At 39.2% G+C, this 20968-nt stretch overlaps 1 protein-coding gene across 2 annotated transcripts; it reads left to right on the top strand.

Annotated features, from left to right (window-relative positions):
* Nucleotides 1-276: 276 nt before the first annotated feature.
* Nucleotides 277-14077, top strand: LOC103177205 (NEDD4-binding protein 2-like 2). Of its 2 annotated transcripts, XM_007891280.2 has the most exons (6): nt 278-358; nt 2575-3617; nt 5429-5553; nt 8314-8402; nt 9505-9581; nt 12362-14077. In XM_007891280.2, the coding sequence occupies exons 2-6, from the start codon at nt 2575-2577 to the stop codon at nt 12561-12563; spliced, it is 1536 nt and encodes a 511-aa protein (XP_007889471.2). In that variant the 5' UTR covers nt 278-358; the 3' UTR covers nt 12564-14077. The 2 variants fall into 2 exon arrangements, with proteins under 2 accessions (XP_042190267.1, XP_007889471.2); XM_042334333.1 differs by lacking the exons at nt 9505-9581; nt 12362-14077 and adding an exon at nt 7449-7512 and having other exon boundaries at nt 277-358; nt 8314-8378.
* The last annotated feature ends 6891 nt before the right edge of the window (nt 14078-20968 follow it).

Raw genomic sequence — 20968 nt, 5'->3', positions numbered from 1 at the left:
GAGCCCGCTGACCGGAGGGAGCGGACAGGTTGACAGGGGGTCAGCAGGTTCTGATGGAGGAGGGGGCAGGGCCGTGGGGGGGGGGCCTTGAAAGCGAGGATGAGGCTTCACCCACAAAATATACAGTCAATCAAAATATACAGTGTATTCTGCAAATACGTGATAAGGCGCTATATCAAACGCAAGGATTATTATTATTATACATTATTATTTCCTCCTGTCGGCCTTGTGCAGTGATTTCTATCTGAATACGGGCCCCGCCCTCACGTTTGATTTGCCTAACAGATCAAATGGGGGTCCATCGCGGACTACGTCTCCCAGAAGGCTGTGCGGGCGGAGGTGACGTCGGACCGGATCGGTATGTTATTTATGGCGTAAGACGAGGCCTCGCTGTGTCTACGGATAAACGCGTTTTTTTCCCCCTCCTCCTGACGGTACGAGGGACACAGTTTGTCTTCGTTGAGATTCAACGGTTTCTCCTGGTTAAGGCTCACGCGAGGAGATTATTTCGAGGCTCAGGCCCAGGAGCGGCGCTTTCAGCGGGGTTCGGCTCTCAGAAGTCGAGGAGAGGCGAGAAACCAGTGAGCGGGCGGGGAAGAGAGAGGGGGGGGCGGGGGGGGTGTTCCGGGAGTCGGTTCGTTGTTTTTATTTGACGTGTGGGATAGTCGGTGAACAATCAGCCGCTCGGGTTGTGAAGGAATGGCGGACGCGGGGCTCAAGGTGACAGTTGGTCGCCGGCTCGTGCGCCATTGTCGTGGGTCACGTGGTCCGTGTGCGCGCTCCTCCCCCTCCCCCGCCCGGTGGTGGGGGGGGGGGTGGGGAGGCCCGGCCGCGTGCGCACGCGCACCTGTTAGTTGCACTTCGTTTCAGTTCATTGGAAGCCCTTTTGCTTTTCAGCAGTTGGGAGGGCAACACGGCTGTGTCCTGCTTCAGCACGTGTCCCGCTTCAGCACGTGTCCCGCTTCAGCACGTGTCCTGCTTCAGCACGTGTCCTGCTTCAGCACGTGTCCCGCTTCAGCACGTGTCCCGCTTCAGCACGTGTCCCGCTTCAGCACGTGTCCCGCTTCAGCACGTGTCCCGCTTCAGCACGTGTCCCGCTTCAGCACGTGTCCCGCTTCAGCACGTGTCCCGCTTCAGCACGTGTCCCGCTTCAGCACGTGTCCCGCTTCAGCACGTGTCCCGCTTCAGCACGTGTCCCGCTTCAGCACGTGTCCCGCTTCAGCACGTGTCCCGCTTCAGCACGTGTCCCGCTTCAGCACGTGTCCCGCTTCAGCACGTGTCCCGCTTCAGCACGTGTCCCGCTTCAGCACGTGTCCCGCTTCAGCACGTGTCCCGCTTCAGCACGTGTCCCGCTTCAGCACGTGTCCCGCTTCAGCACGTGTCCCGCTTCAGCACGTGTCCCGCTTCAGCACGTGTCCCGCTTCAGCACGTGTCCCGCTTCAGCACGTGTCCCGCTTCAGCACGTGTCCCGCTTCAGCACGTGTCCCGCTTCAGCACGTGTCCCGCTTCAGCACGTGTCCCGCTTCAGCACGTGTCCCGCTTCAGCACGTGTCCCGCTTCAGCACGTGTCCCGCTTCAGCACGTGTCCCGCTTCAGCACGTGTCCCGCTTCAGCACATGTCCCGCTTCAGCACATGTCCTGCTTGTGTACGAGCATGTAATGCTGCCCCAGGGGAAGGGCGCTACATAAATACAAGTTGTTGTTGCTGCACGTCTTCATGACTGATAGTTCCGAAGGTTTTACTTACTCTTTGAGTCGATCCATATCTTGTTCGATTCAGATTCGGCGAAGCACAACAGCAACAATAATAACAATAATGATAACAATCCTTGCATTTGATATAGCGCCTTATCACATCTTTGAGGCATCTCGAAGCGCTTCACAGAATATGCTGCGAAGTGAGTTGACTACTTTGTGGGTGAAAAGCGATTTAATATGACTTTCGTGAAGTCTGAGTTGCAGGCAAATTGTATAAGTCGGAAATACACAGTCAATCTACTTTACAATATAATAATAATAATAATCCTTGCATTTGATATAGAGCTTTTCATGTCGGGAGGACGTCCCAAAGCGCTTCACAGAACACACTGTAAAGTGAATTGACTGTATATTTGTGGGCGAACGCGGCAGCCAATTGCGCACAGCAATGTCCCACAAACAGTCGTAGATTGAAAATGACCAATTTATTATTGTTTTTGGTTTTGGAGGGATTATTATTAGGCTCTGTGTGGAGTAAGGAAACTTGCCCAAGGTTTCGCCCTCTGCCTGGAATTGAACTCAGTCTCTCGCTTGCAAAGCGAGTGCTCTAACCACTGAGCTACAGGACTCTGCATATTCTGGGAAGCGCTTTAAGATGTCTCAACAAAGTGTTAAGGTGCAATATCAAATGCACAATTATTCTTTTTATTATTTTCAAAAAAAACTTCGAAATATACTGAAATTGCTTTGATTTGTATTTTTAGTTATTTTAACAAACTTACAAAAAGCACTTAGTTGAATCGCATTGTTTTGTATAAACTTTCCATTTTTGACTTTTTAAAAAAAATTCTGTTTAACCAATACATTGTTTTTCAGATGTCTGATGTTGTGGAAGTGAACACCAGTCCACTGGAAGCAAGTAATGGAGAAACAATTGAACCATCTTCCAAGAAGCTAAAAACTGAGTCTGCTACTGAGATATTTCAGAAAGAAATAATTGAACAGGAATCTGAGCAGCAAAATGAAAAGGATATTCCTTCGCAGTGCAGCACTGAAAACTCAGAGGAAGAAGGTAATGAAAAAAATTCCTCAACAACATCTAGCGAGCAGAAAGATGAAAACGATAAACATTGTAATCGGAGTGAACCCATCACAGTACCTGAAAAGAAACCTGAGTTTGAAAATGAATTGAGTCTCTTTTATGAAGAATTGGAAAAAATTGAAAATGAAACTATTGATGAAAGTGTTCATGGTTCAATGATTTGCGAACAAAGTTCTAAAAATGGTGCAATGGACCATGAGAGAGAAAATAACACTGGTAGGAAAAGTGAACGTAGGCTGCCTAAGAAACCTAAGACGACTATTAAAGGTGCTCTACGGGACGGTATTGAACGGTACCTGGATAATGGAGCAAATGAATATCAGAATTGGAGCAATTCAGAAATTGCCTCTAATGTACATTCACAATCTGTCCATTGGAATAATACCAGACCCCTCTCGAGGGCTCATCAGAGCCAGGCACAAGCATTCATAGTACCTCGGGGACCACCTTTACCAAGATTCAATATGCAATTAAATTATCAACGAAGCAATGTCCCACCAGTGCGAATGTTGCCTTACTCTAATGATGGAAGGCTTTTAAATAACGGACATAGCAGCAGTGATTGGAACAGTGCATTGTTTGCATCAGACAATCGGATTCGTATTATGTCACAACTTCCTTTTGGTGACTATGGTCCACAGCTTGGACACACTTTACACGACTATGGTCCTGAGCACAGGACAAAGTTCCAGTCAAGATTGTATCAACAATACCAGCAACCAGAGCAACTTTTAAGACTGCGTAATATGTGGTATAACTACAAGGTCCTCATATTTATGCGTGGCCTACCAGGCTCTGGAAAAACCACACTATCACAGTAAGCTTAACATGAATGTTTTGTAACTTTAAAAAAAATCCTACATTAGACTTGGTAGTGGAAAGAAACAGATCTATGGAAAAGAATTGACTTAGTGGAAAATGTTTAAACTTGCATGGATATTTATGTAGTTTTTCCAACTAATATATTGATTGGCGTTCTTATTCAGCCTATTCTTGCATTAGAATTTTTGAATGAACTAGTTACTGGATCAGAAGTCCAATTATTGGCTTGTTTAGTTCCATTATTTAGAACAGGCTCCAAATGTTTAGCCAATTGAGGCTCAAGCGTCAGAGTTGGCAGATTATATATCAGATTTTCCATCATCTAAGATGAAGTGCTATGGCTCATCAGAAGAGGCCCCAATCCCCTAGTTACACATTGAAGAGGTAATTTGGCTGTAGCACTTTATGTATTAATTTGAGATGATTTTAATTACACTGTAGGGGAATTCTACATTTGTAGTACAGTATAAGATAATGCTAATCTTGTTTGATAACTTATCAAAACAATTAATGATGAAGGAAATTGATCTTTATATTCTATAATGAACACCTTATTCCATTTTTGTCCATTCTTGTTCTTCAGTTTTAACATTATAGACATGAGGAGGGGGCAGCATTTGTCTGCTAATTATTTTTTATCTAGTTATCTTGAATAATCCAAATAAATTGTCTTTATATTTTGACAAATCTATAATCTCTTATCATAAACTCACTAGGGTTAAGTATTTTCCCCTTTTTCTTCTCATTCTCTTTTTCCCTGTTTCTCTCTCCCCACCCAACATCTCTGATTGGTTGGTATTGATTACCTTTTAGGATTTATCTGGTGATTTGTTCAATTTCCTCAGCTGCAGAAATTGCCCTGCCTATTTCTAATCCCTCCAAACTTTCTTTATGCTCTTGGAAAAAGCTATCCCTGGCTCCCTCACAAGACACCAACATAAACTCTAAACTCCTTTCTCTTTGGTTGTTATTTGACAAAACTCAATGCCTCGATTAATTTTCATCCACATTGCAAGCAATTTCCCATCAACCCAGATTCCCACAGTACATCAACTGTCTCCACAAACTGAAATGTGAAGTCTACCTAAAGTGTATACAAATAGCATCAAACTGCCCTGGTCACCCACAGTCAGATATGGCTGGAACATATTGAGCAGTATGTCATCTGATGAAATAGTCCTATTATTTTGGAATGCAAGGAAAATGCAAAACAACCTGTGTTCAAAGCCTTCAACCACCACTTGTCCTCTATTTTCTTCAAAAATCTGTTTTTTCCACTCCCTCAGCTTTCATCAGCATGTTAAAGGTATAGCCTCTTCTCTAAAAACAGCTTTCTCTCCCTCTCCCACCTGCTTACACCCCACTCCTCTACTTGGTCCCTTTTGTTTAGCTGGCTCTGACCTTGTGCAATCCCTAGTACCTTCTGCTGCACAATCAGTGGGTGTGCTTTTAGCTACTAAGCTCTGGAACTCTGCCTCATTTCCTCTCCCTTGCCCCCTCTTTGCCTGTCCTCAGATTGCACATGAAGATCTTCCTCTTTGACTATGCTTCATCTCCCCTCTTCCATCTCAGCGTCAACCTCAAGTTAAGCACCCTAACCCTGTGTGAAAGGCACCATAAATATTTAAGTTATTATTGTATCTCTTTAGCCCATACTGCAAATCTGTTTTTCTGCCCTTTTTGAATACCACAATTTGAGGCATGTATCTTATACAAATGCAAATTGTTTGGGGGATAATTTGCTGCATAATTTTTGCAGTTCTCTCAATTGTCTGAATAACTAATTTTCAATATTGTTACCTATAGGGATATATTAGCCCAGAATCCTAGTGGTGTGGTGTTAACCACAGATGATTATTTCCTTCGGGATGGAAGTTACTGGTTTAACTCCAGTTTGCTTGGCGAAGCTCATGAATGGAATCAGGAAAGAGGTATGAATAATTTCAATGTGAAATTCCAGTGAATGGCAGGGCAGGCTCGAGGGGCTGAAATGCCTACTCCTGCTCCTAATTCCTATGTTCCTATGTAATTAATTGTTTTCTATTTATTTGGATGGCTGTTTGTCTTTTTGGAAATGTTGTTACATTTTGAATCAGTAGGTCTCATGCAAGTGATCATTGAAGCTAGTATGTAAATGCATGGAAACCAAATGGGAAAACAGAATTCATTCACGGATACTTTTTTTNCTTGAATGTTTCTTTGATGCCAATGCTATGGTTTTAGTATCCACCCAATGCATTTTCATATCAAATTATAGTTAGATCAATCGTTTTAATTTTGAGCTTTGTTCCTGAAATCGGATGCCACTAGAATTCAAATACCATCAACTGGGAGACGGTGGATAAGGAGACCTGCTTGCCTATCAGGAAGCCCCTCCCTCAGCTTGGGAGAGGCTTCCTGATAGACTGCAGTAATCACTGGCATTATGTCCTAGCAAATGCCGGCTCCTGCCACTGCCATGAGAGTACAGTTCGTGGGGAGGAAGGGAGCAGATGGCCTAATGTTGGAAATGGTCTCTGGCCGGATGAGATCCCCCAGGCTGGTTGTGGTTCGTGGGTCACCTGTTGGACCAGGCTGGACTAGAGTATAAAATAAGAATCAGTTTAAAAGTTCATATGATTCATTCGAAGCCCATCACACCTGTCTCTTTTCATAACATTTTCAGTAGTTTGCATTGCAAACATTTCTGAAAGCGAGTTGTAAAATCATGAAAGCCAAACAGGTGCTTAAGGATTGTCTAAACATAAGCAAAATGAACAAAAAGTTCAAAACAAGCAGTCATTTTGTACTTCTCCCAGCTTTAAAGTAGGTGCAGTGCAATAAACCTTTTTTTGTAATGTATAGACAATAGGTTAAAATTATAGATATGATGATTTCAAAATTGCTAAATTATTTTATCGTAATATCAGTTATTATATTTGCAGTATTTTAATGTTTAAAAAGAGTTTTTGGCTTAGATAAACTAATTTTTGATACTATAGTTGGATGTTAAATGTATTTTTGGCCTTTTTTTAATTAGGCTACTATTTGATAGGGGTAAATGTATTTTGAGATAATTTAACATTTCTAAAATTACTACCGTAAAATAATAATCATACATGCTTTAATTAGGCATTGATTATGGTCCAGTTAAGGATTTGGCTGATCTGATTGAATTACTTCTATTAAAAAAACACTCTTATTCCTGTGGAGTGGACTTTGCTTAGTGGACTTCAGAGATGAGATGTTAACGGTATTTCCTGATCAAAGGTAATCTAGAAGTGAGTAACATGTCAAAGCTTTTTATAAAATGGTTGATTTGGGTAATGTGATTGTTCTGATGAGATATGTTGCTTCTCGTGAGATACGGTTCCCTCCGTGCTGTTGACGAGTCGTGTGCTGTACTGTACTGTACTGTTCTGGGTATAATGGGATTGATGCTGCGATGGCTAGCTCAGTGTCCTAATTTCCAAGCTAACTTCAGAGTAGTGTTGTAACGAAGCATCATTCAGCATTGCTTCTGATCATGATTCCAAGGCATAATACTTAAGAATTTTTTTTCGTTGTTGAGGTCGTCTTGCACCTTACGACTGTGTTGGGAAATCTATCCTTTTTCAAGCGGTCTCAGATTTATCTTCAGATTAATGGCTTCTAACTGCGAATTAGCAGGATCAGTTTTTAACTGAACAAAAAAACTTGAAGTGAACTGCTAGCTGGCAGTCAAACAACAATTTTGAAAAGATAGCTACACCTCTTTGGTGTCTAGCTATTTCAAGCAATGCAGTTGTTGAAAATAATTTTCAATTTTATGTTTTTTAAATTTGAATTGTTTCTTCCTGTCCTGAAGGCATGAGCTGGAATATAGTTCCATGGGATCGGACTGCTTTCACCCTACTAGCTGTTCTTCACGTGTAAGTCTGGACAGTGCTTGTCAGAAGACACTGGGATAATAGTCGGGGTCGGGAACCCGAGCTAATTTCCTCCCTGTTAACTGAGGGTAGTTGTGGAACCTCAGTTTCTCTCCTCGCTGAAATCGGCTGGATCAGCGTTGTTTGGGGATGGATTAAATCAAGGGAGCTTCTACTTTGTCACACTGGATAGTGACAAATGAGCCATTGAGAATTTTTTTTAAAAAGCAAAATTTCTAGGGCAGTCCAGCAGCTATGAGCCTGAGCTCTTTGTTCCAAGTTGTACACATGTTTGGCTGATATTATTTTAGGTTGCATTGAGAGGTAAATTTGAGTCATATGGAGGAGATAATATAAACTGGCAGGGGGAGTTCCTTTTCTATTTTTATTAAGGATGTGATTAGGTGAATCAAGAAATGGAATTAATGCCCCAGAGAAATTTGGAGTTTTTTTAAAAAAATAGTCTTTTGGACTGAAAGAAGAAAAATATACAGGCTATTTCAAATTTGTTGTATGCAGTCCTCTATTTAAAGATGTGACAAAAAGCTACTATATTTTGTAGCAATTGAACTTTACTGCACCTGCTGGCTGCTGCATTTCACCCACAAAATACACAGTTAATCCACTTTCCAATATATTTTGTGAAGCGCTTTGAGACGTCTCAATGACATGATAAGGCGCTATATCAAATGCAAGGATTATTATGTTATTTATTTCAAGGCGGAAATTGGTTTGAGATATGAAGATTTGTTCACAAAATGATAACTCAGGTGTTTAATGTAACTTGTATCATTTTTTTAACAGCTAAACAAATTATGGATGAAGGTGTGACACCTGTAATTATAGATAATACAAATATCCAAGCGTGGGAAATGAAGCCATATGTGGAAATGGTAAGGTCTATATGCCACACATTTGTCACATCTAGGTTCGACTACGACAACTCCCTGCTCGTCAGCCTTCCCAACCCTTCCCTCCACAAGCTGCAGATCATCCAGAACTCTGCAGCTCGTTTCCTCTTCCGCACCAGGCTCTGTGACCCTATCACCCCCAAGCTCACCTGGCTCCACTGGCTCACCAAACCCCAGAGCATCGAGTTCAAAACCCTTGTCCTCACCTCCAAGGCCCTCCAAAGCCTTGCTCCTTCCTACCTCTATGACCCGCTAACCCCATATCAACCTGTCTGCTCCCTCTGCTCAGCGGGCTATGACCTGCTCCACATCCTCCGCCCGGCCCTCCCCATCATTGGCGTTTGGGTCTTGAGCCTCTCTGCCCTCACCCTTTGGAACCCCATCCCACAGAGCCTTCGTCTTGCTCCCTTCCTTGCCTCCTTCAAGGCACGTCTCAAAACCCTCCTCTTTGACCGTGCCTTCATCCACTCTCCTACCCTTAACCTCCCTGCCCTCCACCCCCCCGATCCCAACCCCTTGCTCAAGTCCAAATCCCTGACTGTCCAGTGTGTTGAGACTCCCAATGTGAAAGGCGCTATACAAATGTAATTGTTATGTATTTTTGAAACGTAGTTTCATCTTTAGTTGACTGTATTGATAATTTTTGTAGCAATAATAGTATTCTAACTCTAATTACAATGCAAGGCTGCATATTTAGGAGAAAAGAAAATCTTCTAAATAACTTAAGATGTCTTTTGGATGAGGATTAATTTGGAATAAATAGTGTTCATCACTTTCTGATATAGGTAATTGTACATCAGAGTGAATTCTGTAAGTTAGATAAAATGTGTTTTAAGAATTTTGAAATTATTTAATTATCACAACTTTATTGTAGCTAATATATTTTACATATATATATGTGTATATACATACACACATATAGACATGTGATGTTCTAGTTCCAAGGTGCAAAATGGAAAATTTCCAAGAGTTTGGTTCTAGTTTCCAAGTATGTAAAGTTATGTTTTGTAAAAAAATAATAGTTTGCTGTAGAGTTACTGATCTATGAAATGCTTAGTTCTGATGCTGAGAACTATTGTAATAGGCTGCAGACCGAGGTTACCGGGTGGATTTTCAGGAGCCAGATACATGGTGGAAATTTGATGTTTCAGAGCTGGAAAAGTAAGAACTTGCACATTTATTTTTAATTTGAGTTTTTTTAACCTTGCATCAAACATTTCAGATGTGGCTTTGTAGGAAGCTGCAGTGTGCCATATATGGACAGTGTCATTGGGAAATCCGTGCTCGGACCAAATAGTGAATGTTGGGTTGTGATGTATGCCACATCTTGTGGTTGAGTTTTACTTTTAAATACTGTATTGTACAGATGAATCTATCCAATGTTTTGAAACTGCCAAATGTAAGAAGACTTATCTTCTTTAGGTTCACAATAATTCTCGTGTATAATTGACCAAATTAAATATTTACATATTTGGGAGGCTTAATGAAGTGAATGGCTTTTTTCATTTTATTTTTTATTTAAATATTCCAGGATGTTTTAGAGGTCTGGATGCACATCTAGTAGAATAACTCTACATTAAATTTTATAATATTTTTAAGATGCTGGAACTTACAATGTTACTGAAATTATTTCCATGGAAGAAAGATAGTTGGCTGACTGTTTACACTGATGCAAATGTGTTAAGAGACATCCCAATGGCTTAGTAGGAAAGGCACCACCAAATATGGAAGTCTTACAGACCAGAAAGTTGGATTTTTAATTTCTGTCTGAATTAGTTACTCTCAGCCAAGTTAATTGGAGCACTACAATTAGCCTTTGTGCTTTGGAATAGGGAGAGGAAAATTAGTTAGGCACAACCATGCTGATAGCACAACACACATGCACAAACAAAAGCACTTGTGCAACATTTGCCAATAATTTGATGCCGATATTGTGCCTTTGGAATACCAAAATGCAAAGAAAGCGTATGCTCCTTTTCTGTGAGACTTTAATACGTAGCCTTCTCTGATCCCTGCACAAAATTGATCCTATGTTGAAATGTGGTGAGATCCCAACCCTCACTGGCTGACTGATGTGCTTTGTTAATAACAGCTTTAAATTAATGAGAAACTTTCAGTGATGAAATGAATGATCTTATCATAATTATTTTCCTTCTTAACATTTGAAAATAGATGCACTTTTGTAGTGTAGATGGTTTTATTGTTCCAAGGATTATTCCTACTTTTGTTGTTGGGTTAACTGACCCATAATTTCCAAGTGGTTCCCCTCTCTCTCTTTCTCTCCCTTTTTGAATAACAGGATAACATTGTACAGTTCCCATGTTTGAGTTCTGAATAGTTTAACCAGGATCTTACTTATTTCCTCTAACATTTTCTTGAAGATTCTATAATCATCCTATTTAAACTGGGTGCCTTGTATATTTTCTAATTTTTTACACATGCGCTAAGATCCCTGAGACACAGTTAGTGGATTTTTCACACATCTGGCATCTCCTAATTTTGAACAGTTAATTTATTGTTTAAATGATCTATTTTGTCCTTAAAGCTTGCGCCTACTTCTAAAAAATTTGATTGAATACTATTCGTTACTCTTGACAGATTTCTTTTCTAAGACTCTTCATCTAATAGTTTTAATTAATCCTGTAATAGAGTCCTGTAGCTTTGTTGTTGGGAGCACTCGCCTATCAAGCGAGAAGACCTGGGTTCGATTTCCTGCAGGCCGAATCCTTAGACAAGTTATCTTACTCCTCATGCCTCTATTTACCTAGCAGAAAGTAGGAACCCGTCTTGAAGACGTGATACGGGGCTGAATCAAATGCAAGGATTATTATATGATTGTTATAATTAGCCTCAAATGTTGCTTATATGAATCCCAGGGTTCAGTGTTTTTTGCTTCTTTTCATCACTTAATAATCCCGTTTGTCCTTCTTATCCATTAAGTTTGTTTCGCTCACTATTCAGGGTTGGTTTTGCTGTATTTCTCTTTCCTTGTAGGAATGCATTTTATTTCCACCTCCTTAAAATGGCCTTGAACAAATTCCATGTTCTTCTGTTTTATTTTCTAGGAAAAAATCTTTCTTCTGCTTCTTGATTGTGTTGCTTTGCAGACCCTCCTAATCCAAGAGGGTAAGCAAGCCACCTGACCCCAAACTTCTGTCAATGCTACTGCATGACTAGCCTCTCTTGAGGTGTGTGAAAGTGGCTCCAAGCAGCTTGTGATTTTTCTCTTTCCCCTTTTTTCTCTTTCACCCTCCACCATTAAACAATACCTGGAACAGCTGGGCCATAACTCATCAGAGATCAGGTAATCCTTAACTGTAACCCTCCTCTAATATTCCATCTTATCAGCTTGCTCCGCAGTGGTAAAGCAACACACCACTCTGAGCAGCCTCTGTTGGGCTTTTGATGGAAAGGTGAATCTTGGTTACAGCCTACTCTTAACATTCCAGCTTGTTCAACAGTAGTAAAGCAACACACCACATTGAGCAGTCTTTGTTGGACTCTGTGTGGAAAGACAACTCAACACAGTTGCATAGAATAATTTTGTGGATTTTTTTTAAGGCACTGTTTACAGCTTGTCCAGTTTAGGGACAAGAATCTGTTCTGTCGTGACTGATTAGTCATTAGACTGCAGTGAAAGAATCCAAGCTGCAGTATGGTCAGAAGCAGAAGGCATTGTTAGGTCAAGAGTTTGTGTCTATGGTTTACCACCTGTTATTTTCATTTCTGCTCTTTGCTGTCTTCTGGAACACAAGAAAATAAAATGTAGAGGAGTAAAATTTGAAATGTGTCAAGCTAGTTTGGTTTCGGGATTACCTGTTTGCGCTTGTGATGTTGGATGCAAGGTTGAGAAAAGGGTGCTGCTCTTATTCTAAGTATGCTTTTTAATATCACAGCTAAGCTTTTGACATGTTCAGTAACCAGTTATACTGCTTTTATAGGAGGAATAAACATCGAGTTCCACGTGAGAAGATTATTCAAATGATGGAACGTTTTGAACATCCCATATCTTCAGAGATTGTGTTGAACTCCGTGGAACCTCTGCACACAAACAAAATTTTTCCAAAGCCCCCTCCAAACCACAGTCAGAGGTGGGGAGGACCTATTGACTCTAGTCCATCTATTGGTATGAGTTACAGATAGCATGAGACTGGTTCACAAACTAGTTACATCAATGACACCATCATATGCAAAATAATTATCTTTTCCACCCAGCACTTGGTATGGGTGAGCAATGTTTTAATGATTTGTACCAATTACTTTTTATATATTCCTTGAACATGCTGATTTAATTAATAGAGGTAGTAGGACATTTTTAACGTTTCTCCCTACTCCCCAAAGCTTTGAATTTATTTTTCTATAGGTAAATGATGCACCATGGGGAAGATTCAGAAAACAGTTTACAGATCCATATATCTGAGGAATAACATTTAACTGATTTAGATCATCTTCAGAGTATAAATTGTTTCCAGTTTTTTACAGAATTTTTACTGTGCTGTCAAGTAATAGTTTTGATGATGTCTGTGTATGAAAGAGTAAATCATAATGGAGGGCAGGGTAAACTACACGTAAAGCTTGGCTTCAACGTTTTTTTATTCAGTTGATATATTTTTTTAAAAAGTTATTGACGATATTTTGAACTGAAGATAATCATGTGTTCATATGAAGAATTTGTTTCAACAATGTTACAGAAGATATGAATGATACTTGCTCAGCAATTGAACACAACTCTTGCTGATGAGATCTGGAGCTGGATTTTATAGTTATATGAATCCTTGCTAGTAACCCACTTTTCCCATTTGGTGCAACATATGATTGGAGGATTGATCTTAGTAGCTGATGAATACTTGAGGTTGAATCATATTTTTCCTATTAATATTTATGATTTTTTAAAAAACATATATAATAGCCAGCCTGCAGTTTGCTTCCTTGTGTCTACAGTATCCATGTTCTTATCCAAGTGCAAAGGTGAAGATAACTGAATGGGCTGTCATTGTAACAATTGAAGTGCTTTCTTCAACTGGCACCGTTGTATATGTTGCTGCAGAGCTAATTTCTTGGCAAACCATTGATTTACTTCATCGCACACTAAAACATTGTGGAGAAAAAACATATTTTCGGTCATTCTCTGTAGGTGCATGCCTCCAGCTTGCCTGGTGGAGAAATTTATAGAGGTTGAAGCAATAGAGATGCAAGGAGTAGTGTTGTATTAAAACAGCAATATTGGCCTGACCATAAGCGTGCAATATGTTCACAGTTCTTAATTGCTCAAGAGGAGGATTTTCTTAATATTAGTTTCAAACAATAAGGTATTCTGGTTAACATATGAAATGCCTAGTTCTGAGGATCTTGTGACTAAAGATTTTTAAAATCGGGTCCATGTAGCATACTTAATATTTATGAAAAAATTCAAGTGATGAAAACTAACTCAATCTTTCTGAAGAAATATTTGGAAGAATTTGTAAATCTTTTGAATCTGCCTTTCAGGTATGCAAACAAAACAAAGCAGTAAATTTTCTTCAAACTACTATTGATCTTGCCACACAGCCAATATTTTATCAAATAGTACGTCAGGGCCTTCACAAAGCCTATATTTAAGTAGTTATTCATTTGAGAGTGAAGACCAATCTAATCGTACATTTAATTATTATAATAATCCTTGCATTTGATATAGTGCTTTTCACGTCTTCTAAAATAGACTGTTAAGTGAATTGACTGTATATTTGTGGGCGAAATGCAGCAGCCAATGGTGCACAGCAGTTTCCCACAAACAGTCGTGGATTGAAGTGACCGATTTATCATTGTTTTTTTTTCTTGAGGGATTATTGTCACGCGTGTGGAGTAAGGAAACCTGCCCAAGGTTTCGCCCTGTCGGGAATCAAACCCAAGTCTCTCGCTTGCAAAGCGAGCGCTCTAACCACTGAGCTACAGGACTCCTCAATTGACAATTTAGCCATTTGTCAGTTGGGGAAAACTCACAGGAAGGTGAGATGTTTGGCAAAGGAATGTCAAAAACGAGCCCTTGCTCTGTGGCAGGCTCTATAGTCCGGTTCCTGAGCCAGGTGGCTCTGCAGTACTCCAGGGCACTGCTGATTGGCAGGGCTTAGAAGGGCAGACCACTTGGGGCATGGACTTTCCACTCAGCTCCAGTTAACCCTGCAACCCAAAGGGTAGGGTGGTCCTCGCTGCACAAGGAATGGGAAGACTTGCCAGACAGTGCTCTCAATGGCAAGCAGTGTGGTTTAGCTGGTTAGACTCTTGCAGAATGTACCCCCAAGGTACATTTTGGGGTCCCCAAGGCATGGCTCCTGTCAATTTGTGAATTTCTGAAATTGTGTAAGCAGGATTCATCCCTCCAGGGAAAGCGGGAACATTCCATTTCCAATAAACATCTTTGGAATTTCCTTGTATAGGTGGGATACATGGACTTCTGTTTGGTTTGGATACTTTTAAGCATGGTGATGGGATTCTGCATGTAACAGACACCCAGCTGACCCCAAAAAGGAATATTCCTAAAGCATTTTTTCTAACTGGTGATAGATTTGGCAACTTTTTAATGAGATTGCAGTTTTGATACAATAGTGTAATTTTTGTAGTGCAAAAACCTCAGTAAGTTTGGTATTCATTGTTTCACAGGCAGTAACTGACTGATGATTAATGTTTCAATAGATGTGTTGATAAAACTATTAGGTGTCTTATTCTTTTGAAAGAGTTACTACTTAAATGGACACTCTGGTACACAGAGTATTGTATATAATGTTTAATACACTGTAGTTGCATTCTTCCACAACTTGAAATTTCATCAGAATTAATACATACATTTCCATGGACTGTTTTTATATATTTCTGATGATATATTAGTGTGCATATGTTGATTTTAAATTTGTTTAAAGTATTAGTACAGGAATTCACTTGAAGACGTTGTATTAATTGTTTCATTGTTTTATTAAAATTTGTTAGGAATGAAGTTCTGAGTTTCAACATTCACTAATTGCATATTTTGTACCTTTTTGAATCTAATTAAGTATATGTAATTTAATACAGAATTGTTGATCTGATTCTGTTCATAAAGCAAATTTTTTTTCAATATGTTGTAGCGTATTTGTAAATTTATGGTGGGGCTATAGAATTAAATCATACCATGTAAAATATTCAATTGTGGCTATATGCAAACTCAGAAACCTTGCAGTGAGGTCGTGAGCACACGAGTGACTTACTCTTTCATCTTCCAGACTTAATTTAGTTGCATTTAGTCTATCTTGATTTATTATCGATATAATAAATTAATATATAATATATTATCCCTTCTTCCCCCCCTGACCCCAGCTCGGGTCTGAAATGCTGTCCACTGTACAGCGCCTTGGGATGTCCTCCCAATGTGAAAGGGGCTATACAAATCTAATCTTGTTGTTGTTATTAACATGTTTCTCTTCCCATTTGTTTGTTGCAAATGACTATGTCTTCACTATGTTTCCATGTACCAGATGAGGTACAAAATATAAAACTAAATGGCTTTCTTTCTCTCTTTCACTTTTCCTTCCTTCCAAATTATAAGATGTTTGAAACCATCATACTTTTATAATCTATTCTTTTCCTCATTTTATTTTTTTCCCCATCTGATGGAGGGGGAGCTAAGTGGAGTTTATTTGCAGCTCAATTAGCTGACTTGTTTGGCAACAAAATGTCAAAATCAAGTCAAACCTCTGGGCTCTGACATTTTATTGCCAAGCATATGTTGGTATCTAGTTCCTGGGTCCTCAGTACTCGAAGGAACAGCTGACGACAGACCAGCCAGCCTGGCTCATCAGCAAGACTAGGATGTGAGACTACTTCTGTTAACCCTGCAAGCCAATGCCCCAATCAGTAGGGTGATCCTTGCTGGGTCAAGGAGCAGGAAGGTTATCAGACTAAACTATCAATGGCAAGCTATGTGGCATTAGATGGGTTACTCTTAAGAAGGGCTACATCTTATGCTCTCTGGAATTAGGTAGGGTGCATGCTTAAAAGTACACGGTATGCATTCAGTGCCCCATATATGTTGTGCACTTATGTGGAACTTTGTCTTGTTTGTATAATCTTAAACCTATTAATGGGTTTCCACATGTTTCTGGGCGAATGACTAACTCCCAAAAAAAACCTTTCCTTTCTTGCTTTTTTCTAATATTTTCATGTTTGTTGAATTTTGCATTTTTATATTTAACAACAACAAATTATATTTATATAGTGCCTTTCATGTCGGAAGGACGTCCCAAGGTGCCGATTTAAAACTATTGTACAATAATCGCATTCTTTTAAATCGTGTGAAATAGGCACTTCATTCAGTACTTTTATAATAAGTAATTCTCAGCAAAAGGATCTTAAACTGATGATGCAAATTGAAATGTTTCACAGAAGACAACTATCATATAGAAGCACAAAGTTATAGTAAATAGACTTGCAAGCATAATTTTGTGGATGATTTTCTAAACTTGCCACAGGAGGTATGTGATGGTGATCGAAGTTGACTTGCCTGCTGATGTTATTCTTAAAAGGTACTGTAATCAAACCAATGATTAGACATGCCTCCTCTGGAACATGGCCACGGATTGGGACATTCATCCAACTCTACGTATATTGGAGCATCTTAGAACTGATCCATTCCACTGCTTTTACATATTTAACCTACTGAAAAAGACCGATAATAATGTTTATTTACTGTACTCAAAATTTAAACAATAAAATTTTATGGCTTTAAAATGTTTGTGATCTTTGTCAAATTGAATGATGCTGGTAAATACAAATTTGAACTTTTTCTATTTTGAGTTTCCAGTGTTGGCATCAAACACTCCCTGGTGAGGTATAGTACTGATGCTGAATAAAACTCACTCTGCGCTCGTAACGTGACATCCTAAAAAGAGCATCCCTTATTCTATCAGTACAGGATCCATTTCCTCTCACCTTTCCTGTGCCAGTGAGATTATCTGATTAGGGAATGATATTCTGTTTATTGACTTTGGTGGAATGTGCTTATGCCAAAATTTACAGGCAGTATCAGTTCCTACAGTTTAAAATTCCGAGTAATTCTGATTTAGTCCATGCACAATTTGCTGTGGACAAATTGGCTGCTGCCATCACCTACAAAAAACAGTCACAACATAAAATTTCTGTGAAGTGCTTTCTTCCTGCCGAAATATATCAAATGCAAGGATTATTATTATCCATAAAGGATTGGATTGCACTGGCCCAAAATTTTGTATGTAGTCCTTTACAATTTTATAGATGTGTGACTTTTTAAAAATCTTCCCCCCACCCCCGCCATGGCATAAAAAGTTTTGTTCAATTTAATGACTATATTTTGGGTTTGAGAATTTGAGGGGCTGGACGATACAAAACACAGTAATACATGGTTTGCTGAATGTTTTTTTGTGCTGTAACATTCTAACATCCTAGATAATATATATATTAATGTAATGACAGAAATTTTACAAGTTAATGTTTAAAGTGGAAACTTTTTGCATTTTTTAATGTTACCACTAAAAACAGTACATCTTGTCAACCCTGTATCCGTTGATGGTTTGTGATTTCATGGCTCAAGTTACACTGTTCACTATTTGTATTGGTTATTTTTAAAATAGTTACATGATAATTAAAATCTTTCAAGTATGTTATTTTGAATCTAGTTTAACTGCAACATCTTGAAAGAAATAGCACAATGCTCAACTATAGTAGTAGTATTTGGACTTGCAAATGTGGTACGGTGCAAGCAGAACTTTTATTGTTCCTTTATGTTGAATGACTATGAGTAATCCTACAATGTTGATCTAAAATGTTTGTGGTCAGAAATTACAGCCTTGGATTGATTTATTCAATGCATTGCATGTGCATCTGTCAAAATAGAACTTTTTAAAAATAAAATTTTTTTTAGTAATGGAGTATATGACACAACTATTGTCAATGCTACATGAGATGTTAATCATATCCCTTAAAGATATTCTGTTACCTTTGTTCATACCATCTGATGTCAAAATGTATTTGGTAAAATCAAATTAAAGGTGAGTTTACTGCTGTACAGCATTCACTTGTGTTCTGGATCCAATGACATTAGAGGTTGTATGTCCACTGGTGCATTTGGTATGTTTCACGTCACTTGTCCAGATCTTAGCACCCTACACTTTAGGCCTTTGGCTTACAGACCTGAAGACATGCCTACACCTCCATCAATACCATTGGATTAATCTACTTCAAAAGGGTGAAGAACCCCAAGTCAACTGGGCTTGAGTTATCGTAAATGCGTTGTGTGGATGTAAAAGGGAATTAGATAGGAGCTTGAAAGGGAAAAATTTGCAAGAGTACGGGGAAAGAGCAGGGGAGTGGGACTAATTGAGTTCCTCTTCCAAAGCCGGTCCAGCCACGATGGGCCAAATGGCCTCCTGTTCTGTAATATTCTATGATTCTATCCCATCTGCCTGTTCAGATGGACGTTAACGATCTCATGACACTATTCAAAAGGAGAAGGGATTTTCTTCCAGTGTTCCAGTCATTAATTCCCCAAATAAAATGTGGTCATTCACTTTATGGCTGTTTGTCACATTGCTGTGTGCATTTGCCTACAGATAATCAGTACATTTTACTGTAAATCCTGTATATCCTTTGAGATATGCTCCCAATATGAAAGACACAATGTCTCCTGGCTTCTTAATGCCACAGTTATAATTAACAAAATGGTGTTGAAAGTGGAGTTTGAGCAATTATACAAGATAAAACTTTTAATCGATGTATTCTATTTATTGAATGGTTGTTATTTTTACGTAATACTGTTGTGCTTGATTTTGTTTTAATAACCATATGTTGGTGCTTATCCTCTTGGCTAATTATATAACATATTTTAGTGATAATTTGCTGCTTCACTATAGCAACGATTACTGCTGTGTATTCGGCTGTGCCTTTGTGATCTAACGGTAGCATTGTGGAGTTCTGTAGTTCAATAGTTAGAGCACTTGCTTCGCAAGCGAGAGACCTGGGTTCGATTCCCGGCAGGGTGAAATGTTGGGCAAGTTTCCTTACTCCACACGCCTTTGTTTACCTAGCAGTAAGTAGGAACCTGGTTGTTAGTCAATTGGCGGATCACTTTTCTGGGGATAATAATCCCTCAAAAAAAAATTGTCACTCGATCCACGACTGTTTGTGGGACACTGCTGTGCACAATTGGCTGCCGCGTTTTGCCCACAAATATAAAGTCAATTCACTTTGCAGTATATTTTGTGAAGTGATTTGAGGCATGTAGAAGACGTGAAAAGCGCTATATCAAATGCAAGGATTGTGATTATTATTATTATGCCAAACATGAAGCCAGTCAGTAAATCTGATGCTTTTTCTAATAATTAATGAAATAATAATAATAATCCTTGCATTTGATATAGTGCCTTATCATGTTGTCTCAAAACGCTTCACAGGATATACTGTAAGTGCAGTGACTGTATTTTGCAGGCAAAACGTGGCAGCCAGTTGTGCACTGCAATGGTCCACATGGAGTGAGTGAGTCATTAATTTTATCTAAACATGCCCTTGTGAGATTCATTTGTTTATTTCCTTTGAGAAACTAATGATGCAGTGTGATATTAATGCACTTATTTGGTATTACCAACCAATAATAACATAGCCGCTCCCTTCGCTCAGTGGGCACCAGCCTAATTCATGTACACCGCCCCACCATTGACATTTGGGCTTTCAGTCTATCTGTTCTGCTCCCTGCAACTCCATCTGATTCACCCCCCCATCACCTCTTTCAAGGTCAGTCTCAAGATCTTGCTCTTTGACCGGGCCTTTGGTCACCCCTTCCCACCCTCTTGCTCTCATTTTCCGTTCAGGTACCAAGTCCCTTGGGACATCCTCCTGATATGAAATCCGCTACATAAATGTAAATTCATATTATTTGGAGCAACATGTAGATTTATAACCAGTTGGGAGGGGGCAAGGAACTTCACAATTAACTGATCATTTTACTGACTAAATGAAAGTTGGTATTCCAATTCCAAAATTCTCTGTAAAATGTAAAACAACGTTAATCTTCCAAGGCATCAGATGCAACTAAAAGTCCACCCCTCTTATCTGTGATTGTGAAACAAATTCAGTTTTCAGAATTAAAAGAGTTTTTGCATTCTAAATTTTAATAAGGGTATGTTTTTCCTTTTAATATATTTTTTCTTTGTTATGTTTGTGATGTATAAAGGTCTGTAAGAGCTATTAATTGCTAAATACAATGACTTAAATTCAAAGTGCATTCAAATTCAAATTTTTGATGGGATTTTATAATGTTCAAGGAAAGTTGCACCAAAACTTTCAATCCATTGAAAAGTACCTGTAATTTTTTAAAGTTATAACTATACTTGGTTACACACACATTCTTTGCTGATTACCACTCTCATAACTCTTCTAGGGTCAGTCGGTTAGGGTCTGTGAGTATACAATTGTAATTAGTCTTGTTTGTTTCATGCTCAAGGAGTTATTTTTATAAAATAAGGAACTCTGTTTTTACAACCTGCTTTAAGATGGGAAGTTACAGTGGTCAA

Source organism: Callorhinchus milii, unplaced genomic scaffold, assembly GCF_018977255.1.
Source record: "Callorhinchus milii isolate IMCB2004 unplaced genomic scaffold, IMCB_Cmil_1.0 Scaffold4, whole genome shotgun sequence".
NCBI classification, from domain to species: domain Eukaryota; kingdom Metazoa; phylum Chordata; class Chondrichthyes; order Chimaeriformes; family Callorhinchidae; genus Callorhinchus; species Callorhinchus milii.
This window is presented reverse-complemented; position numbering and strand designations above follow the sequence as displayed.

Bases quoted from the DNA above. Each gene is read 5' to 3' on its own strand.
- LOC103177205 (XM_007891280.2), top strand. From the start codon at position 2,575: ATGTCTGATGTTGTGGAAGTGAACACCAGTCCACTGGAAGCAAGTAAT. The intron at 5,554-8,313 runs GTATGAATAATT...TTTTTTTAACAG, and splicing joins TGAATGGAATCAGGAAAGAG to CTAAACAAATTATGGATGAA. The intron at 9,582-12,361 runs GTAAGAACTTGC...CTGCTTTTATAG, and splicing joins GATGTTTCAGAGCTGGAAAA to GAGGAATAAACATCGAGTTC.